The following is a 19,394-nucleotide window of genomic DNA, read 5'->3' as shown; positions in this document are numbered from 1 at the left end:
TGCACCCACTGGAGGAAGATGTGACGGTGACTTCCATAAGGATTATACCCTTGGAAACCCTAAGGGGCCGGTTTAATCTGTCAGACAGGGTCACTCTGAGTTGGAATTCACTCGACAAGACAGGAAGGGTCTAGTGTAGACAGAGGAGAGAAAAAGGAGGTGGGCTTTTATTAAAAGAATGGTCAGCGTTATAACTAGGCAGGCTACAAGGCTCCCTAGAGAAACAAGTGTGAGGGACAGATCCTCCTCCTCCATGGGGATACAGTCACTAGGCCAACAGAGGGTGTCAAGCTTTCGCACTTGTGCGTGAGATTTTCCTCTACCTAGCATGCGCTCTCAATCCCTGCTTCTGCCTACCTCACACATACTGCAGCACTGTGGCCCCTGAGATCTACTTAAAAGAAAATATCCAGGGAACCTCCCCCGACCCACTTTCCTGGATGAAACCCATGCTTCTAACTCCCTTGGCACACACAGCCCTCATTCTGACTTAATATACGTGCCTCATGCTACTATCACTTGTTTTAGTCGCTTGTTTCTTCAATCAGATCACAGCATAATATATGATTTCAGACTGGGCTTTCAAAACCATGATCTCTTCTGCTTGTAACTTAAGCCGAATTGGACACTCAAAATATGTTTAACATATATGTTTGGCAAAAGATGTTTAATATAACTTAATAAATATTTGTTGAATACCATTTAATTAGTATGCAATATTGGCAATGTGCCTGATCATAACAACATTAAAAAGAAACAGAGAAAGACATAAAAATATGTACAACGCACAACTTCTAAAATCAATTCTGCCTTCCTCCTAGAGGATACAACCCTGGCACATATGTCTCATGAAAGTTCCATGCCAGCTAGGGAGGAGAAGCTACTCTCCAGGGGCTCTTGGTAATGTGTGTGGTGCTCAAGAAATGGGGGGTCCTCAGTTGATTAGCGGAAGTATGAATACAGAGCTACCTGCTGGGGTGTAGCTTTCCAGATCTTATTCTCTGTGACTGTATTATGTAAATAGACTGTTGCATGCTTCTCCACACGAATCAGTAACTGCTCTACAACTTGGTGTTTTGAAGATTAAGAAGTTTTCATGTCTGTTTGGGTTGTTTTCAATCAAAGCAGAGTATTTCATACCAATTTACACCATGCACCTGTATTAGTCTAGGTACTTTAGAGAAACAAATCCACAGCAACTCACGTATAAGAGAGTTTTATGTAAAGAAAGTGTGCAACACGAAAACATCCCAACCCAATGCTGCCCAAGCCCACAAGTCCAACATTAACCCATTAACCCAACACCAGTCCACAAAGTCCTCCACCTCACAAAACAGAGGCAATGATGCCGACTGCAGGAGGAAAGCTGAGTCAGTGAACGAACAAGCATCTCAGCACTAGCAGGGGTCTCCACACTGCTGCTCCAGCACCCAGGGCTGCATCGGGATAGGTCCATGTAGCTTCTCCTTGGGGATGTCTTGTAGGAAGTCAATCTTGCAAGCTGAAGCAGGGAACTGCTAAGGCAGCTGCACCCTGGTGCAACCATCACAAAACAAGAGACCCGAGAACTAGAAAGGCGAGGCTTCACCACCCATTTATCCCTCCGCCTTTCAATTAGCCCCACACGTGATTATCGGCCAGGCTGGCACAATTAACTAACTCAGCACCAGAATCTGCTTTTCAGTCCCCACATTCTTAAATCTTAAAAATTGACATAACAATTAGTACTACAAGCACAATCATGTTACATAGGAGTTTATGATTCTTAAGGCTCAGTATGATTCCTCCAGGGCCAAGTGTTGATGTTGCTAAGTGCAGTTGAGGGGGTTCCAACTCCTAAGAGACCGTCTGTACAACAGAACAGAACACTACCACCAAACACCTCACTACTGTCACAATCATCTTAGTGTTTGAGCCGAAGGCTGCAGCCTCTGTGTCAATCCAACTTGTCAAGGGCCTTCCTCTTCGTCGCTGCCCCTCTTCATCCCCAAGCATGATGTCCTTCTTTGGGGACCGGTCTCCCCTGACAACATATCCAAAGGATGAGAGACTAACTTTCATCATTCTGGCCTGTAAGGCACGTCCTGGCTGTACTTCCTCTGAGACGGATCTGGTTTTGGGGGGCAGTCCTTGGCACTTTCATTCTTCTCCGTCAACACCATCGGCCAAGTGCATCGGTTTTTCTTTGGTCTTTGTTAGTCAGTGTCCAACTTTCACATACACACAAGGCAAATGAAAATACCATGGGTTGGGTGAGGCATTCCCTAGTGCTCCAAGTAACAACCTTGCTTTTCAGCACGTTAAAGTGGTCTTGTGCAGCAGATTTACCCAATGCAATGTGTCTCTTGATCTTGACTGCTGCTTCCATGAGCTTTGATTATGGATTCAAGATGCAATCGTTGACAATTTCAATTATTCTCTCTTCTATTATGATGTTACCTATTGGTCCAGTTGTGAGGATTTGGGTTTTCTTTATACTGAACTGTAATCCATAGTGAGGGCTGCTATTTTTGGCTCTTCAGCAGCAAGTGCTACATGTCCTCCTCCTCACTTTGAGCAAGGTTGTGTCACCTGCGAACGGTAGGTTGTTAATAAGCCTTCCTCGAACCCTATTGTCGTGTTCTTCTTCATCTAATCCAGTTTATTTGCTCAGCAGAAAGACTGAGTAAGTATAGTAGGAGGATACAACCTTGATACACGCCTTTCCTGATTTTAAACCTGTTCTGTTTGAATGTTCCTTGTGCTGTTCAAATGCCAGCCTCTTGGTCCATATACAGGTTCCGCAAGAGCACAATGATGTGCTCAGGATTTCTCAGTCTTATCAAGATGACCCATGGTTAGTTGTCTTCTTTATATAATTTTACTGAGGGCTCATACAACTCATCACAATCCATACATACGTCAATAGTGTAAAGCACACTTGCACATTCGTTGCCCTCGTCAGTCTCAAAACATTTGCTCTCCCCTTGGGCTCTTGGTTTTTCTTTTTTCCCCCTCCCTCATGAACCCTTGATAATTTATAAATTATTATTATTTTATCATTATCTTACACTGCCCAGCATCTCCCTTCACCCACTTTTCTGTTGATCCAGTTTGTTATGATCCACACAGTCAATGCCTTTAAACACCTTTTTGGTTTTATCTGCGTTGAGCCAAGACCCATCGGACACCAGCAGTGCTGTGCTTTCTTCTGAATCTCGCGGCGCCCATCAATGTTCTGCAGCACAACCACTGTTGGAAGATCTTAAGTAGAATTTTACTTGCATGTGATAGCACCAATGTTGTTCTATAGTTTCTGCATTCTGTTGGGTCACCTTTCTTTGGAATGGGTACAAATATGGATCTCTCCCAGCCAGTTGGCCACGCAGCTCTCTTCCAAGTATCCTGGCACAGTGAGTGAGTGTTTCCAGTGCTTCATCAGCTTGTTGAAGCCTTTCGATTAGTATGCCCTGGAGTTCTGGTTTTTGGCTAATGCTTTCAGTGCAGCTTGGATGGCTTCTTTCAGCACCGTATGTTCTTGCTCATATGCTAACTCTTGAAATGGTGGGATGTTACCTGCCTTGTTCTTTTTGGTACAGTGACCTGGGTAGTCTCTCCATCTTCTTTTGATGCTTCCTGAAATCATTCAATATTGTAACTGAAGGTTTGAATTTTGTCTTGCCTTCTTTCTGTTTCCGATAGGGTAAGCATGCACATTGTACTGTAATATTTGACTGTCTTCTCAAGCTGCCCTTGGAAAATTTTGGTTCAGTTCCTTTACTTCATCAGCTCCTGCATTTGCCTTCGCTGCTCTCCGATTAAGGGGGTGTTTTCAGCCTCTTCTGACATGCACTTTCATCTTTTCTTCCCGATCTTCTTAATGACCTTTTGCTTACGTCATGCATGTTGGTGGTGGTGTCACACCACAGCCCATCAGGTCGTCTGTCATTAGTGTCTGTCCCTGAGATGTTCTCAGGTGGCATTTGGCCTCTCATGGACTTGTCTTCATTTTCTTCAGCGTCAACCTGAACTTGTATATGAGCAACTTATGGTCTCTTCCAGAGCTCACCTCTGGCCAGCTGATATTAAAACTTCTCCACTGCTTCTTCCCACAGATGTGGTCAATTTGATTTCTGTGTATTTCATCTGGAGAAGTCCATGTGTGTAGTCGCCTTTTGTGCTGTTCAGAAAAGGTATTTGCTATGAACAAGTTGTTGGTCTTGCAAAAATTTAATATGTTAATGTCAGCTTCATTTCTAGGCCCACGATCATATTTTCCAACTACTGTTCCTTCCTCTTCCAACTTTTGACTTCCAATAGGCAATGATTATCAATGCATCTTGATTGTATATTAATTTCAGACTGAAGATGGTAGATTTCTTCAATTTCTTCACTAATTTTTGCTGTTGGTACATACATTTAAATAATAGTTGTATTGATTGGATTTCCATATATGTGGATAAACAACCATATCACAGACAGCACTGTATTTACTTCAAGAAAGATTTTGAAATGTTCTTTTTGATGAAGAATATAATGCCATTACTCTTAATTCCCTGCATAGTAAACCATGATTATCTGATTTTAGTCAATACCAGTCGATTTCAGCTCACTACTGCCTAGAATATATTGATCCATTTAATTTCTAACAATTTCCAATTTCCTATTCATATACATCGTATATTCCAAGTTCCAATTATTAATTGATATCTGCAGCTATTTCTTCTTGTTTTTAGTCATGCCTCATCAGCAAATGAAGGTCCTACAGGCTTTACTCCAGCTGTGTCGTTATGGTTAACAATATTTTAGAAGTCAGTCCTCCTCGGTCATGTTTTGAATGCCTTCTGAACCAAGGACTAAGGGACTCATCTTTTGGCACTGTCGGACAATGTTCCGCTTCTTTTCATGAGGTTCTTAGTATCTGATATATTTTGATTCTGTCCATACGATTGCCATTGGCTAATTCCTCAGAAGTGGACAGCCAATTCCTTCTTTGTAGTCTGTTCTTAGTCTGTATTTGAAATAGCAGTGACATAACTTTCAGCATCACAGCAACACACAAGCCACCACAGAGTGACACATTGACAGACAAGTAGCGGAGGCTCAACCAAAACTCTGGTGCATTAGATAATGCACTGGCTCAAGGGTCAACAGATGCTGCAGTTCCAGAACCAACTTTGCCTTTAATGACTTGTGTTAGCTGTTATGGATTGATTTGTGTCTTCCACACCTCCAGATATGTTGAATTCTAACCCCTATTCCTGTGATCCTGTTCAGAAATAGGGGTGTTCTTTTGTTATGTTATTTATGTCATATCAGAGTAGGGTGCATCCTAAAGCAACTACCTTTTGAGTTTAAAGAGAACAAACATGGAAACAGTATAGGAAGACAGGTAACACTTATGAGGCTACTAATAATTGAGGGTCTCAATGAGTCTGAATCAACTCGATGTCAGGGAGTTTGTTTTTTTGGTACCAATAAGGAAAGACTTCTTCTTAAATTTGGAATTCTGGCCTCCTAGACTGTGATAAATAAACTCTTTGGGTATTTCGGTTATAGTAGTTGCGAGGTAACTACGGTAGTCTTATCTTCCTTAAAAAAACAAAACAAAACTTTAACAAATATGGTAGAAACGTGTTGTCTTCACTGCACAAGGCTAAACAAATCCAAAGCCAAATCCACTGCCAAAGACTTGATCCTGACATAGCAACCCTCTTTACAACAGAGTAGAACTGCCCTTGGGCTTTCCAAGACTATGAAACTTTACAGGAATAGACAGTCCATACTTCTGCAGAGTAACATGGATCTGAACTGCCAATCTTGTGGTTAGCAGCCCAATGCTTAGCCCTCTATACCACTAAAGCTCCTAAGGTCTGTGGAAAAACCAAAAACTTCATCCTGTGCTGAAGCTGGAGAAGACCTGGCTGGAAAGTCAGGGTGAACACACAAGGAAACGTGTAGAGCAACTCAGGAGTGAACACAGTGGATGGGGTCCTAGTCCTTGCCCAAATCACTTTCTAAGCCTCAATTTTCTTAGCTGCAAAATGAAGACCAACAAGAACTCCTCCCTCCAACGTACCTTCTGTAACCATTTGTCCAGACGAGTACCCTGAGCATCTCTTTCCTATTCTAAAACTTATATACGTTTTTTTACACTGTCCTTCTTCCCTTCTGCAGATCACCCCCATCTTTCAAAGCTAAGCTGAATCCCACTTCTGCAGGAAATCTCTCCTAGTCTTTCTGTTCCAGCAACCCAGGACCCGACCCTAGCTGCCCCCAAGGAAAATGGGCTTGACGTCACCCATTTGACAAATGAAAAGGTAGAGGTGCAGATGCTTGCTGTGGTCAGAGTGTTCATTTGGGAAGGTGACATGGTGATGCCCACCTTTCAGAATGGACCACACAGGTACTTCCCCTAAGCCCTTCGGTCAGGCCTCTCTCAAGCCCAAACCAAACTCACGGCCACGGAGCCGATGCTGACTCCGAGTGAGCCCTTGTGGGTTTCCGAGACTGAGACTGAGACTGTTTGTGGGAACTTTTGCTTGTCAGTTCAGGAGCTATCTGTACACACGTACAAAATTCATTTGAACACACCAGAGTCATCACATCTGAAACAAAAAGCTAATGTTTATCAAAACCCTTTTAATATATTTAAACCACTTAATTGTTTGATATGTGAATTGTGTGTCAATAAAACTTTTATTTAAAAAGTTAATAGCTAAATGAATTTGACTATCAGTGCACAAAAGTATCAAGGCTAGCCTCTCTAAACCCAAGGACTTGACTGAAGTTAAAGTGGAGGTGGACAGGCACTGGCTCGTTTGGGAAATGGCCGTCATAGACCAATGTCACCACTGTGAGCGGCAACATCAAGTCACTGCTGAACGAAGATAAGAAAACACCCGTTTCTTGTTATATAATTCAAAGGAGGCAGTTCAAATCAAACAGCTCTTACTCACGAAAGTAAAAGTGACAGAAAAAGTCTAGTTTAAGTTACATGCGAGGGGGTATCCAAAAAAAACCGGGAAAAAAAGCTCTGCTGGGCGGAACTTTCGTTGTACGCATTATTCCCATTAGCCAAGCACCAACCAACTCACTCTGAATTATTGCACCCAGTGGCGTCGCCTGGGAAGGTTCTCTCTAGTCACAGTGAATTTTTTCGTGAAAGCAGTTTCGCTCGAACCTCGTTTTTTTGTGCTGGTTGATTTAAAAGAACAGCGTGTAGCTGTGAAATGTTTCCTGCTCAGGAAAAATGCTGCAGAAAGTGTTGTGATGTTGAACACAGCTTACAAGGACAACGCTGTGGGAAAAACTCCAGTGTACGAGTGGTTTTCTCATTTCAAAAAAGGTGACATGTTGACTGATGGCAAACCTTGTTCTGAACGTCCATCAACTTCCCGAAAGGATGAAAATGTTGACAAAATTCTTGTATTTGTGCTTGAAGACTGACGACAGACCACCGAAGAGATGGGGAAGCTATCTGGACTATCCCGCGGCTCGTTTCAGTGAATTTTAACAGAATATTTGGCAATGAGAAGGGTTGCTGTGAAATGTGTGCCTTGGGTTCTGACTGACCAGGAAAAAGATGGCTGAGTGGAAACATGCCGTGCTGTCAGAGAACAGCTCCCAAGTGACCCATATGTTTCCAAGGTCATTACTGGTGACGAGACATGGCGCTATGACCCCAGAAGCAAACGATGCAAGCCAGTGGAAGATGCCATCATCACTTCACCCCCCAAAGCTCAAGTTAAGTCAAAGATCAAGACGAGGCTCATCTGTTTTTGGTGTGTGTGTGCTGTTTGTTTTTTTAATGTGAGAGGGATAGTGCATTTGGAATTCATTCCACCAGGTTAGACTGCTAATCAAGCTTTCTATTTAGAGGTTCTGAAAATATTGTGTAACAGTGTGCGACAAAAAAGGCCTGATTTTAAAAAAAAATTATTTTATTAGGGACTCTTACAGTTCTTATCACAATCCATACATCCATTGTGTCAAGCACACCTGTACGTATGTTGCCACCATCATTTCAATATATTTTCTTTATACTTGAGCCCTTGGTATCAGCTTATTTTTTCCCTCCCTCCCTTTCCCATGCTCGCTTCCCTCCCTCATGAACCTTTGATAATTTATAAATTATTATTTTTTTCATGTCGTACACTGACTGTTGTCTCCCTTCACCCACTTTTCTGTTGTCCATCCCCCTGAGAGGGGGTTATATGTAGATCATTGTCATCTGTTCCCACCTCATCTTCCCCTTCCCCCACTAGTAACGCTACTCTCATTATTGGTCCAAAGGGGTCTATCTTTCCTGGATTCCCTGTGTTGCGAGCTCTTATCTGTACCAGTGTACATATTCTGGTCTAGCCAGATTTGTAAGGTAGAATTGGGGTCGTGATGGTGGTGGTGGGGGGGGGGGGTGTAGCGGGGAGAGGAAGCCTTAAAGAACTAGAAGAAAATTGTGTGTTCTGTCAGTGCTATATTGTACCCCGACTGGCTCATCTCATCCTTGTGGCCCTTCTGACCTGGGATGCCCTCCTAACACCTAATCCCATCGACACCTCATGATCACACAGGCTGTGTGCTTCTTCCATGTGGGCTTTGTGGTTTCTCAGCTAGATGGATATTTTTTTTATCTTCAAGCCTTTAAGACCCCAGATGCCATATCTTTTGATAGCCAGGCACCATCAGCTTTCGTCACCACATTTGCTTATGAGCCCATTTTGTTTTCGGCGATTGTGTCAGGGAAGGTGAGTACCACAGAGTGTTGGGTTAGTAGAACAAAGTGTTGTTGCATTGAGGGAGTACTTGAGTGGAGGCCCAATGTCAATCTGCTGCAAAACAGGCCTGCTTTGAGGCAGACAGGAGAGTGGTTTTGCTACTACGACAGTGTATCTGCTCACACAGCCATCTCAGTGCACCAGTTTGGGGCAAAAAACAGCATGCCTCTCTTGCCCCATGCACCTGACTCGCCTGACCTTGCACTATGTGACTTCTTTTTGTTTCCTTGAATGAAGAGGGACATGAAAGAGCAGTGATTTGACAATGTAGAAGAGATGAAAGAGGAAAAATGAGGGTGGTTCTATCAGCCATGCAAACAGATGTGTTTGAAAAATGTTTCCAAGAATGGAATTGCAGATTTGACAAATGTGTTAAGTGTAATGGACAGTATTTTGAAGGTGATAAAGTTGTTCTGTTAAACAAATTAAACACATAGCTTTGGGGGGAAATCCAGTTTGTTTGTTTTTTGGGACCTGCTCGTATATACACAAATATTTATTTTTAGCAACACATTTGGGGGGGGGGGATGAATTTCTTTGACAAATCCAGTCCTATTAGTATTACTGTTGCCTAGTTCCTCATTGTTGCCAAGAGTCACATACAAGTCCCTGGTTGAGACGGGGGAAGAACCCTCCTGAACTAGCACAGAGATGGGCGACTCTGGTTACTATTTTCCTACACTGTGGTCGGAAGGTTCTGAGGAAGAACCGTGTGGGAGTACAGAGGGAAAGGAGAAAACAGTAAGGTGGCCCTGTCTCCATAGCTGGCCACTTTGCAACTTCCAGGGTCCAAGCTTTTCCCTGTCTGCAGGAAGAATGAATGTCCTCCTTGTGAACCCAGGGTTCCAGTGGGGTGTTTTGTCCTTCTGAAAACATGAGTCTGAAGACGTTCTGATTGTTCACAAGTGTGTGTGTTACTGTCATCTATCTGGCAGAAGTCAGGGATGCTGCTAGAAACGAAGTGAACAAGACAGCCTCTACCACACAGACTTATGCAGCGCCCACGTGGGAGGAGTGCCGAGGCTGAGAAGCCCTGCTCAGCCTTTGTCCAAAGGGACAACGCTGTCTCTGTGAGATGTTCTGGGTGTGCAACGCTCTGGCTGGGATGCTCACAGCAGTTCCACAGGTCAGTTCTACTTGGGGGGGAGGAAAGGGGTGGTAGTGGTGGTATGACTCTGGTTTCTTCTTTCATAAGGAGCAAGGGTGATTGTTTCTAGCTTTATGCTTTCCACAGACCAATGGCTAGAGTGATTCTTTAATCCACATCTCTGCTGGGAGACGTGTAAAACCATAAAGTGGCTACACTTCACCGACAGGCAGTCCTGGCAGAGGCGGAGGTTTCTAAGGCCCCCAAAGCAACATAAGACATCCTCCGCTCAAGGAAACACCACCAACCTTGCTTGTCCTGTTACAGCTGGGGGGGGTCTACTGGCTCTCATCGTTCTGACACATCAGATCTTTAAAAAATTAAGAAGCACTTTAGCCCCCTTCATCTCCAGTGATTAACAGTTCCTTTAATCCACGTTCTCTGCTTGGTTCTCCGACAGAGGACCAGGAGAAGCAGTATAATGATAAAGAAGCTTTGCTCTGGGTGTACAATCATTGCATAATCTTGGGATAACAGCCCTTACCCTACAGAGTACCCACAATAGTGTCTGCGGTAGTGAGTCAGTTACTATCACTGTTGATGCTGACCAACAGACTCAGCTCTGATTCACCGATCTTTCATGCTATCAGTCTTAAGCACTTTGATGAGAAAAACAAGCTGATTTCTAAACAAAGGAATCTTTCTTTTCTTAATAAGCTAGAAGCTCAAAGCTACCATTTCAAAATGAAGAGTTAAAACAAATACGTCCTGTCGCCTTAGAGTGACCTTAAAAAGATCTCACTATAATTTTTTTTTTTCTTAAGAAAATGGTTTGGGAGACAAGGCCTAACGAAACCACAGATGGTGAGAAAACCTGTGTGCAGTCCAGAGCTGGAATCAGGCCATGACTGGCTGGCAGGGTCCAGGGGTGCGTACTGGCTGTGTAATACTAGACATACCTTGCTCCCCGTGAGCTGTGCGAGGTGAGGTTTCAGGTCTTCTCCGATTACGGAATAGATGGCCACTAAGCAAAACACGCTGGCCTTCCGCACACTACTTTCGGTGTTGTCATAACCCTGCGGAGCCAGGAAGAACAGAAAAAAGGAAACAAGATCAAAGAATTGTTTCACAGTCAGACTCTATCATCGGTTCCACAAATTCCCTGAGAGTTCCCCGCGAAGAGTCGAGAGTTGCTGGCTCCAGGCCTACCCAAGGCAGCGAGTGCAGAGTGTGCGACAGGACGGCCTCTGAACGACTTGCACGACAGGGCTACCCAACATGTCAGAGGAGGAGCAGAGATCAACAGGACAAAAGAGGAAAAGGAATCAGTAATAAAAGCAACTTGTCCCAATCACATTTCTCCCAAGGGTAAAATAAACTTTATGTGTCAAAATACCTTAAAATAAATGAGAAGACCATCATTGTCACTCTTGTGAACCAGACCTCTCTATCCTCCAGTGACTGCCGGCAGATGCTCAGCAGCCTAGCCTGACATCTAGACTTCTATCTGATTGTCTACCCTCCCCTCCTACCCTCACCGTACGCATGGGGCTCTGCTGTTCTCAGAGAGCCTCAGACACTTATAGCCTGTGTGCTTTCCCTACACCAAGAACAAGGTTCTCAACAGCATGGAATTTGCCAAACCAAGTAGTCAGCAATCAGTAGCATTTATTACATGTGAGTCAAATCTCTGCCTAATGTTCCCTGTTGAAATCACCCACCCACTTCTAGCCCACCTTTCCTTTGAACCTTTCTAAGGCCCTTCTCGCTCCCCTCCCCCTAACCTAGAGACTACCTCTCTTGCTTGCCTCTTGATGCCTGAAATCTCTACTTGCATCTCTCTCCAGCAATTCGACATGTGACAGCACTATGCTCGCGCGTTGTCCATGTGGCTGTATTACGCATGTCCCAAGTGAGCTTGAGAAATCCTGTGCTCCTGCCAGAGCTACCTGTTAAAGTCTAACTGCATGTCTCATTCACTGAGAAGGTATCCCAATAGATACCTGCTGAGTAGATGAGAGTAAAGACCATTAATGCCTTTGTACTCCCTGGTCCACCCGGCCCAGGATGGGCGCCTGTAATAGCAAACCTGTGCAATTAGGTTTGTTGAAGGAATAAAACAAAAAGATGATCAAAATATGTTGACAGCACATAGTTCTTTTTATAGATGAGGCACATTCTAGTCAGGTGGGAGAATCTTCCTGTTCTGTTCAGAGGCAGATGAACTCTACGTCAGAGACAGCTATGGCACGTCCATGCTGCAGTGTCATGGGCTCTAAAACGCCAGTATGCTTTTGAGGTTTCCTACGTGGCCCCAAGAATCCTAAGAATCACCCAAGTTACACAGTCACTTGGCACAAGGGGACCTACCTGCAGCAGGCCTGGGATGATGTCGGGGAGCAGCTGCAGCAGGGACTCCTTGGCAAGCCTCTCAACGACTTTGGTCTGCATCTTGATGGCGGCGAGGTTGATGGGGTAGTCAGCTGTCTGGACGATCGGGCAGAGCACTTTGACGCACTGTTCTGGGTGGATGGAGCTGGCCAGCGTGGACGCAGCCTCCTCGGCAGCTCGCACCACCTGAAACACCCGGTGCCCCAGGAGTGAGCCCCACATGCTGTACAAGCAGGACGGCTGGACACCACCAAGTTTACTTTTGGAGATAAATGACAACGGTCTCACTTAATGCTGGGTGACAGCCATCACTTCCTCTGGCTAATCATGTTAATGAAAATAAAAGCTAACTGATTTAGAGGCTCATTTTACAGAGATGGGGACCCCTACAACAATGATGTAGGATCCTGCAGCAGTTTCTCTGGGGACTTGTCAGAAATGTACATTTTCAGGTCCCAGCCCAAGCCTCCTGACCAGGGACTATTTCAATAAACAATGGGGAACCTTTGTCCTAGAAGACGGATAAGGGACTGAATGCAAACATTTCCCTTGAATGGTCCCGGGGATAGCACAGTGCGGAAAGTGGAGAGAAAGCCTGGGTGGGAAACCAGAGGAACCTGAGTACAGATCACAAACATATTTGGCTACTGCTCCCTTTACAGGAAAACAACAACAACAACAACAACAACTTGGTGCCACCCCCCTGCCATGAAAACCTTTTGAACTACACAGCCCTTAGTCCAAGCTAAAGTGTAGGTTTCTGGTTTGGCAGTATCCTGGATGGTCTCAGCCATCATTCATTATTGAATACTACCCTAACCTTTGGTTGCTTATTACCCCACCCCCCAGGGGCAGTGTTGCCCATTTGGGGAAATCATCGGAAAACTCTGCAAGAAGCCTCTGAGAACGCTTTCCTGAAGAGTCTCTTCTGGTAAAAAACTTCCGCAGGAATGTATGCTTACTGTGTATGTAGTGCATAAAATGGCCACCACCTGGCTAAGGGCCGCTGGGAGGAGTTAGTTACCTTCACCTACAGAGGGCCCTTGTGTACACTGAGACCGTTCAGGGCACTACGTGCGTGCCTACAAAGCCACCTCTGGCAGCAAACATGGGCTAGATGGAAAATGCAGTTAGGAAGAAAGAATGGTGTAGAGGCAGCATAGAAAAGAAGCTAGGTAGAAGTCCAAAAGAAAATCTCAGTTACACCATTTACAAGTGCTGGGCTATTTCTCACAGAGTTGATTTGATAAGCAACCAAAGGTTAGGGTAGTATTCAATAATGACAGCTGCACCCCTTCCTAACTTACAGACATGGCTAGTTTCCATGTTACAGTGCAAAACTCAGGATTATGCCAACATGGAGGATTGCCACATCATTAAATCACTGTCAAATCACATTACTACTTCACTGCCAAGCCGTAAGAATGACGGTCTAGCCAAGTTGACACGTGATTTTCTCCATCAATTACTTTCTCCTCACATCTTGCCCTTCATTAACTGCCAATCTACGTCACGAGTGTACAAAATACTGGATAGACTCTTTACTACTAATGTAAATTCAAAACATTGGCTAATTAGGTAGTTGGCATGCGAGTATTTGATGTACTACTAGTACATAAATTCCACATAGAGACAGCTAGGTCATACCGAAGTATGCGTTCCCTTACAAAGCAGCATGAAAATCGAATCTTCTTTGATAACCAGTCTTAGACTGATCACTGCACTTAGTTGCCTCTCCGCTCAGGCCAGCTACTCAGAACTCCTCTCTCTCTGACGCAGTGACACAGCACAGAAGGCCAGTGAAAACAGCTCATGAGCATTTGGAAAGCCTCTTCTAGTTCTGTACAAGAAGTGGATGAGGAGCCAGCCTGAACTAGCCAGGGAGGCTGGAGGACGACAGGAGAGCCTACGCTGAAAGTGAACAGGCCACACCTGGGCTAAGCGATCACGTTTGCTGTTGCCTTGAGCATCTCTCTGTAGGAGGGTGTGAGGTCAAGCCCCAGTTACAGTGTTCAGCCTGATCCTCTGGAGAGCAGAGTTCACTGTATTTCTTAAAGGCTAGATAGACACTTAGAAGCAAAAGAAGAAATATATAGAGTCGCTGTATCAAAAAGTATTGGTTGATGTTCTCCCATTGCAATGGGTAACATATCATCAAGAACGGAAAGTATGGAAAGAAGTCCGTTTTGCAGAATTGACAGCGTTTCAATGGAATGTCTCAACAAATGGACATAGTCTTCAAAGGCTCACTCTCCTATGCCAAGAAACCTGGAGGACAGCTACCTGGCCAGCTGACTGGAGGAGCCCCATATCTGTGCCCGCCCAAAGAAAGGCTACCAAACAGATGAGGAAAATCACCCAACGATATGACTATGATTTGCAAGGGCCATTTTGCTGAAGAACCGCTGCAGCAGCCCTACACTGCCAGGGAGCTGCGAGAAATTCAAGCGAGACTCAGAAGACTCAGAATGAGAAGACATTATTGCTGAAGTGGCATGCACCTTCGCTGAAGGCAGAGAATACCAAAACAAGACTCATTTGTGCTTTACTGACTATGAAAAGGTATTTGGCTGTGTGGCTCATAACAGTAACTATGGGTAACATCGAGACTGGGAATTCCAGAACACCTACTGATGCTCCAGGGGAAGCCGTATACACAGGAAGCAGTTGTTCAGACAGAACAAGGGGACACAGCTTGGTGTAACATCAGGAAAGGCATGGGGCAGGGTTACATCCTCTCACTATACTTAATTTGCATGTCAAGCAGATAATATGAGAAGCTAGACTACATATTCTTCTACTACAAGAAGAATGAGGCATCAATATTGGAGGAAGGCCCATTAACAACCTTCGATATGCAGATGACACAATTTTGCTTGCTGGGAGCGAGGAAGACTTGAAGCACTTGCTGATGAGACAAAGACCACAGAGCTTTGGATTACAACTCACTGTAAACAAAACAACATTTCTCACAACTGGACCCATAGACAACATCATGCTAAGTGGAGGAAAGACTGAAGTTGTCAAGAATTTAATTTTCTCTGGATCCACGATCAACACTAATAGAAGCAGCAGTCAAGAAATCAAATGGCATGACGCACTGGGCAAACCTGCCGCACAAGATCTCTACAAAGTGTTGAAAAGCAAAGATGTCAGTGAGGTGTGCTTGATCCAAGTCACAGTATTTTCACTCACCTCATATGCATGTGAAACTTGGACAATAAGTAAGGAATACTGGTAGATTTGATGTATCTGAATTATAGTGTTGATAGAGAATTCTACAAATATTATGGGCTGTAAGAATAACAAATAAATCTGCCTTGGCAGAAATATAGCCAGAATGCTTCTTAGAAGTAGGGATGGTATCACTCTTGGCCTTCTGCGTATGATCAACAGAAGTAGACGTGAGGATGGTGAGACTTTATCTCATGGTGAGACTTTATCTCATGTACTTTGGACATGTTATCAGGACGGACTAGTCCCTGGAAAACGAAATCATGCTTGGGCAAAAGAGGAAGCACTTCAATGATAGACCCACAATATTAGTTACAACAATGGGCTCTACTATAACAGTTGGGAGAATGGCCCAGGGCCAAGACAGTCATTTGTTCTGCTGTACATAGTAGGGTCACTCTGAACTAGAACGGATTCAATGGCATCTAACCACCACCACCACCACCACCACCACCACCACCACCACCACCACCACCACCACCACCACCACCACCACCACCACCACCACCACCACCACGGACTAGTAGGTTTTTTCACGGGCAAGTTTCTGTTCTGCAATGATCCTATACTTGGCATCTCAAGGTTTAAACAACCAGGGTGGGAAACGGACAAAATGTGTTGACAATGGTTGCAAGATTCTGAGTCACTTTAGTTTCTTTATACTTCAAAAAAGAAAAGAGAAAATATTAACCTCTGCAGTTGAAAGAAACGTTCTTCTGTGATGAGGCCAGTGAGCAGTATAGACCACTGGTTCCAAGAGGAACTGGAATGCTGCACTTCGGAAGGCAGCTCTTCTTGGTGCCATTGATGATGGCGCCGGAATCGAACCTCACCCCTAGCATAGGCAGGTACTTTCTCTGTTAGTATTATTACACCCACTGTAGTGATCATTACTGTTTCTGCTTTCCTGCTACTGTTTCCACTTATTTTCCTTCCCAGCTAATGTGGACCACTCATGCCCCTCATAGGTAGCTGGCACATGCTGCTAAATTCCTCCCCCAGCCTCCTTCTCACACTGATCTCTCTTCCCTCAACTCCGAGGTTTTCTACTTGTGACACATACATGGCACCATAGGTAACAGCTTCGTATTCTTGGTGACACTTTCAGGCTCAAAAGTCCAGCAGCATACGCTGGGAGAGTTCTTTTGTATGCCAAGTACCAACATGGGTTGTTTGCCAGATGCTACCCACTTATTGATGCATTGAATTTCATTCTCTTCCCAAGGATATGTCCTTTTCTAAAGATGGTTTCATAAAGTCGTTCTTTCTTTCTGATTGGAGGTGTTTAATGAGGGTCTTCTAGCTCCTTGAGGCACATATCAGAGGCTGCTGTCATCATTAGCTGCAGTCAATGCTGGCTCATGGCAAGGCCGTGCGTGCAGAGTGTAAATGTTCTACTGTGCTTTCAAGGCTGTGACCTGTTGGAAGCAGACTGTCCCTGGATGGCTCCGACCTAATCATTTCTCTATTAGCAGTCAAGCAGTTAATCCAGGGACACCTTCTCGAAGGCCTAGGATTTCATTAAATAAGAGCACCAGCATCACCTAGCCAGCATATAGGAATGGGATTATGCATTAATTTACTCAAAGGTCAGAATGGAAATGCCACTAACCAGCATGGTTCAAGGGTAAATGCTAGGTACCCTTGGGAAGCAGACTGAAAGTTCAGACTTGTGTGTACAGACCCGTAGATAAGTCATTTTAAGAATCATGTCTCTCTCTTTAGAAGTTCCTAAGGTTCTGAGAACCATGTGTGGTAGTTACATAATCTGGTGTCAATGTGAGAGGATTAAGAGTGAAGGGGTGGAGTTTAGCCTGTCAATCAGGTCTCGGCTTGATGACCTCATTTGGAGATGCTAAGGAGAGAAATAGCTCGCTAGAGGCGAGACACATGCTCACTTCTTGCGAGACATTTCTGTTGACAAGACACATGGAACTATGGAGGAACTCTTGAGTTGGAGAAGCCAGGTGGAGACCCCTTGCCAGTGCTGAGATGCTTATACCACCACTGGATCCACAAGACTTTCCACCCTCTGGCCTGTGATCTTCCTGCATTCGGTGTCACTGCACGTGTTTCCTGAGTCTGAAGAGGACTTTAAAGATTGGTATCAGACATATGGGCAGATATCGGACTATGGACTTGATCTGGACCAGCTCGGATGTTTTCTTAATATTCAACTGCTCTTGCATATAAAGCTCTTTTTTATACACACGAGTCTGTCTATGAATTTGTTTCTCTAGTCTACCCAGACTAACATACCATGTAAGCCTCAGCTGTTTATTTTCTCTTCATCTTTCCTACTACCTTCCCTTTGTGCGTGCACTTGCTCACCCAGCACTAAATGTCTGAGCTAAGTCAGAGGTCCTGCCAAGGTAAGAATCAGAGGGCCTTGACCCCATGATGCCAATCCTGGTGGTGGCAGTACAAGTAGGGCTAGTGTGAAGGTGCCATGATCAGTGTGGCCTGTTGGGTGGACCAAGCACACGAAGTGACCAGAGGGCACCTTGGTCCAAGCTTAGTCTGGCAAATCCAGGCCACCTTCCTGCTGGCTCCTCTACAGGAAGCAAGAAAGTAGTGTAGTGAGGGAGCAGGCACCTCACTGTGTTAGTGGGCAAACCTTCCCTTAGCAGAAAGTACTAATTTAGTCACAAAACTGAAGGAATCTTACTCCATTTTACATACTCATGAGTGACACTGAAGTTCACTGTAAATTACTTTTTTCCCCTTTCTGATTTATCTCCTGCACAGTACAGCTATTCTCACACATGTTTCTTGACAGCAGAGGGGCTATTAGCCCCTTTCCCCCAGAGAGACATCCCTCAGAGCCAGATGGGTGCACCCTCAGCCTCAGAGAGTAGTGAGTGTGGTAGGCAAATGCAGAATCAATTCTCTAAAAAGAGCTTAAATGGGTCTTTAATAGAGAGATTTAAAAATACCTACCTTTCACAGTTATTTGACGGAGGAGAATCAAGTTACACAAGCTCAGCACATTCTAGATCATGGGTGGGGAACATCCAGCCCACTAGCCCTATAAGGCCTGAGAAATTATCAATATTTGCTAACAGCACACACCTCAGAGACGAGAAGCAGTTCTAGTCATCACAGTAGGGGTGAGTATTAAATGTTTGACAAAATGCAGCAGGCCCATTTTTAAGTTGATAACTTTGAATGGCTCATGAATGAGATAAATCTCCAAATGGCCCTTCTGAACATGAGAAGGGTGGAGAGCTCGGTGGGAGCGACACGAGGCACTGGGTTTGGCAGTCAGGTTATGTAAGAAGGCAGAAGGCTAACGTGGAGCTCTGTCCACTTGATTCTCGCTGGGTCCACTCACACGAAACGTATTGAGAACCGGGAACACTGTAGGCAACCAGGTCTACTAACAGCATTGAAAGTAGTTTGTTCTCTCCAACAGTGCTCTCGAGAATACGTTAATCTGATGATAGTGACCAAGCTCCTCAAGGTAACACAAAAGGCCAAGGAAGTCCGGTCCTTTCATTCCCGCCCTCCTTCCTTGTGACTGGTCAGGTGAAGTGGAGGAAATGCCCCGGCACACCTCTGGCTTCTTACTACTCAACCTCTTTGTTCTTCTTGAAAAGTCTTTTAGTCATTTTCTTCACCTGCTTGAGTCTGAGTCTCCCTCAGGACTAACATTGGGAAACAGAAGCCCCAGGAAGCCTCACTGCAGCCTTTCTATTGCAAGTAAACACGTTGCTGACATTGTGTCTACCACTAGATACAAGTTCCTTGAATGCACGACTCCATCTCGGTTCGCTTTCTATTCCACGCTCGACTCAATGTCTAGCACACCTGCTGCTAGTGCTGAATCAAGAGGGCCCAGATGGCAGCGCTGCAGCAGCGGCTACGGTCCTGGTGTCATGCTCATAAAGGCTATGGTCCTGGCTGTCATGCTCATAAAGGCTATG

The 19,394-nt window shown here is 44.7% G+C and overlaps 1 protein-coding gene across 2 annotated transcripts in view; it reads right to left on the bottom strand.

Annotated features, from left to right (window-relative positions):
* CLASP1 (cytoplasmic linker associated protein 1) overlaps nucleotides 1-19,394 on the bottom strand; it is a 354,339-nt gene that overhangs the window by 3,625 nt on the left and 331,320 nt on the right. For both annotated transcript variants that reach the window (XM_045287431.1, XM_045287432.1), the window contains 2 exons: nucleotides 12,214-12,420; nucleotides 10,803-10,919 (listed from right to left, as the gene is read on the bottom strand). In XM_045287431.1, coding sequence (XP_045143366.1) covers nucleotides 10,803-10,919; nucleotides 12,214-12,420 — 324 coding nt within the window. The remainder of the gene's footprint in view (nucleotides 1-10,802; nucleotides 10,920-12,213; nucleotides 12,421-19,394) is intronic.

This window comes from Echinops telfairi, unplaced genomic scaffold, assembly GCF_000313985.2.
Source record: "Echinops telfairi isolate 266 unplaced genomic scaffold, ASM31398v2 ScPeMD7_15;HRSCAF=58, whole genome shotgun sequence".
Taxonomy (NCBI): Eukaryota; Metazoa; Chordata; class Mammalia; order Afrosoricida; family Tenrecidae; genus Echinops; species Echinops telfairi.
This window is presented reverse-complemented; position numbering and strand designations above follow the sequence as displayed.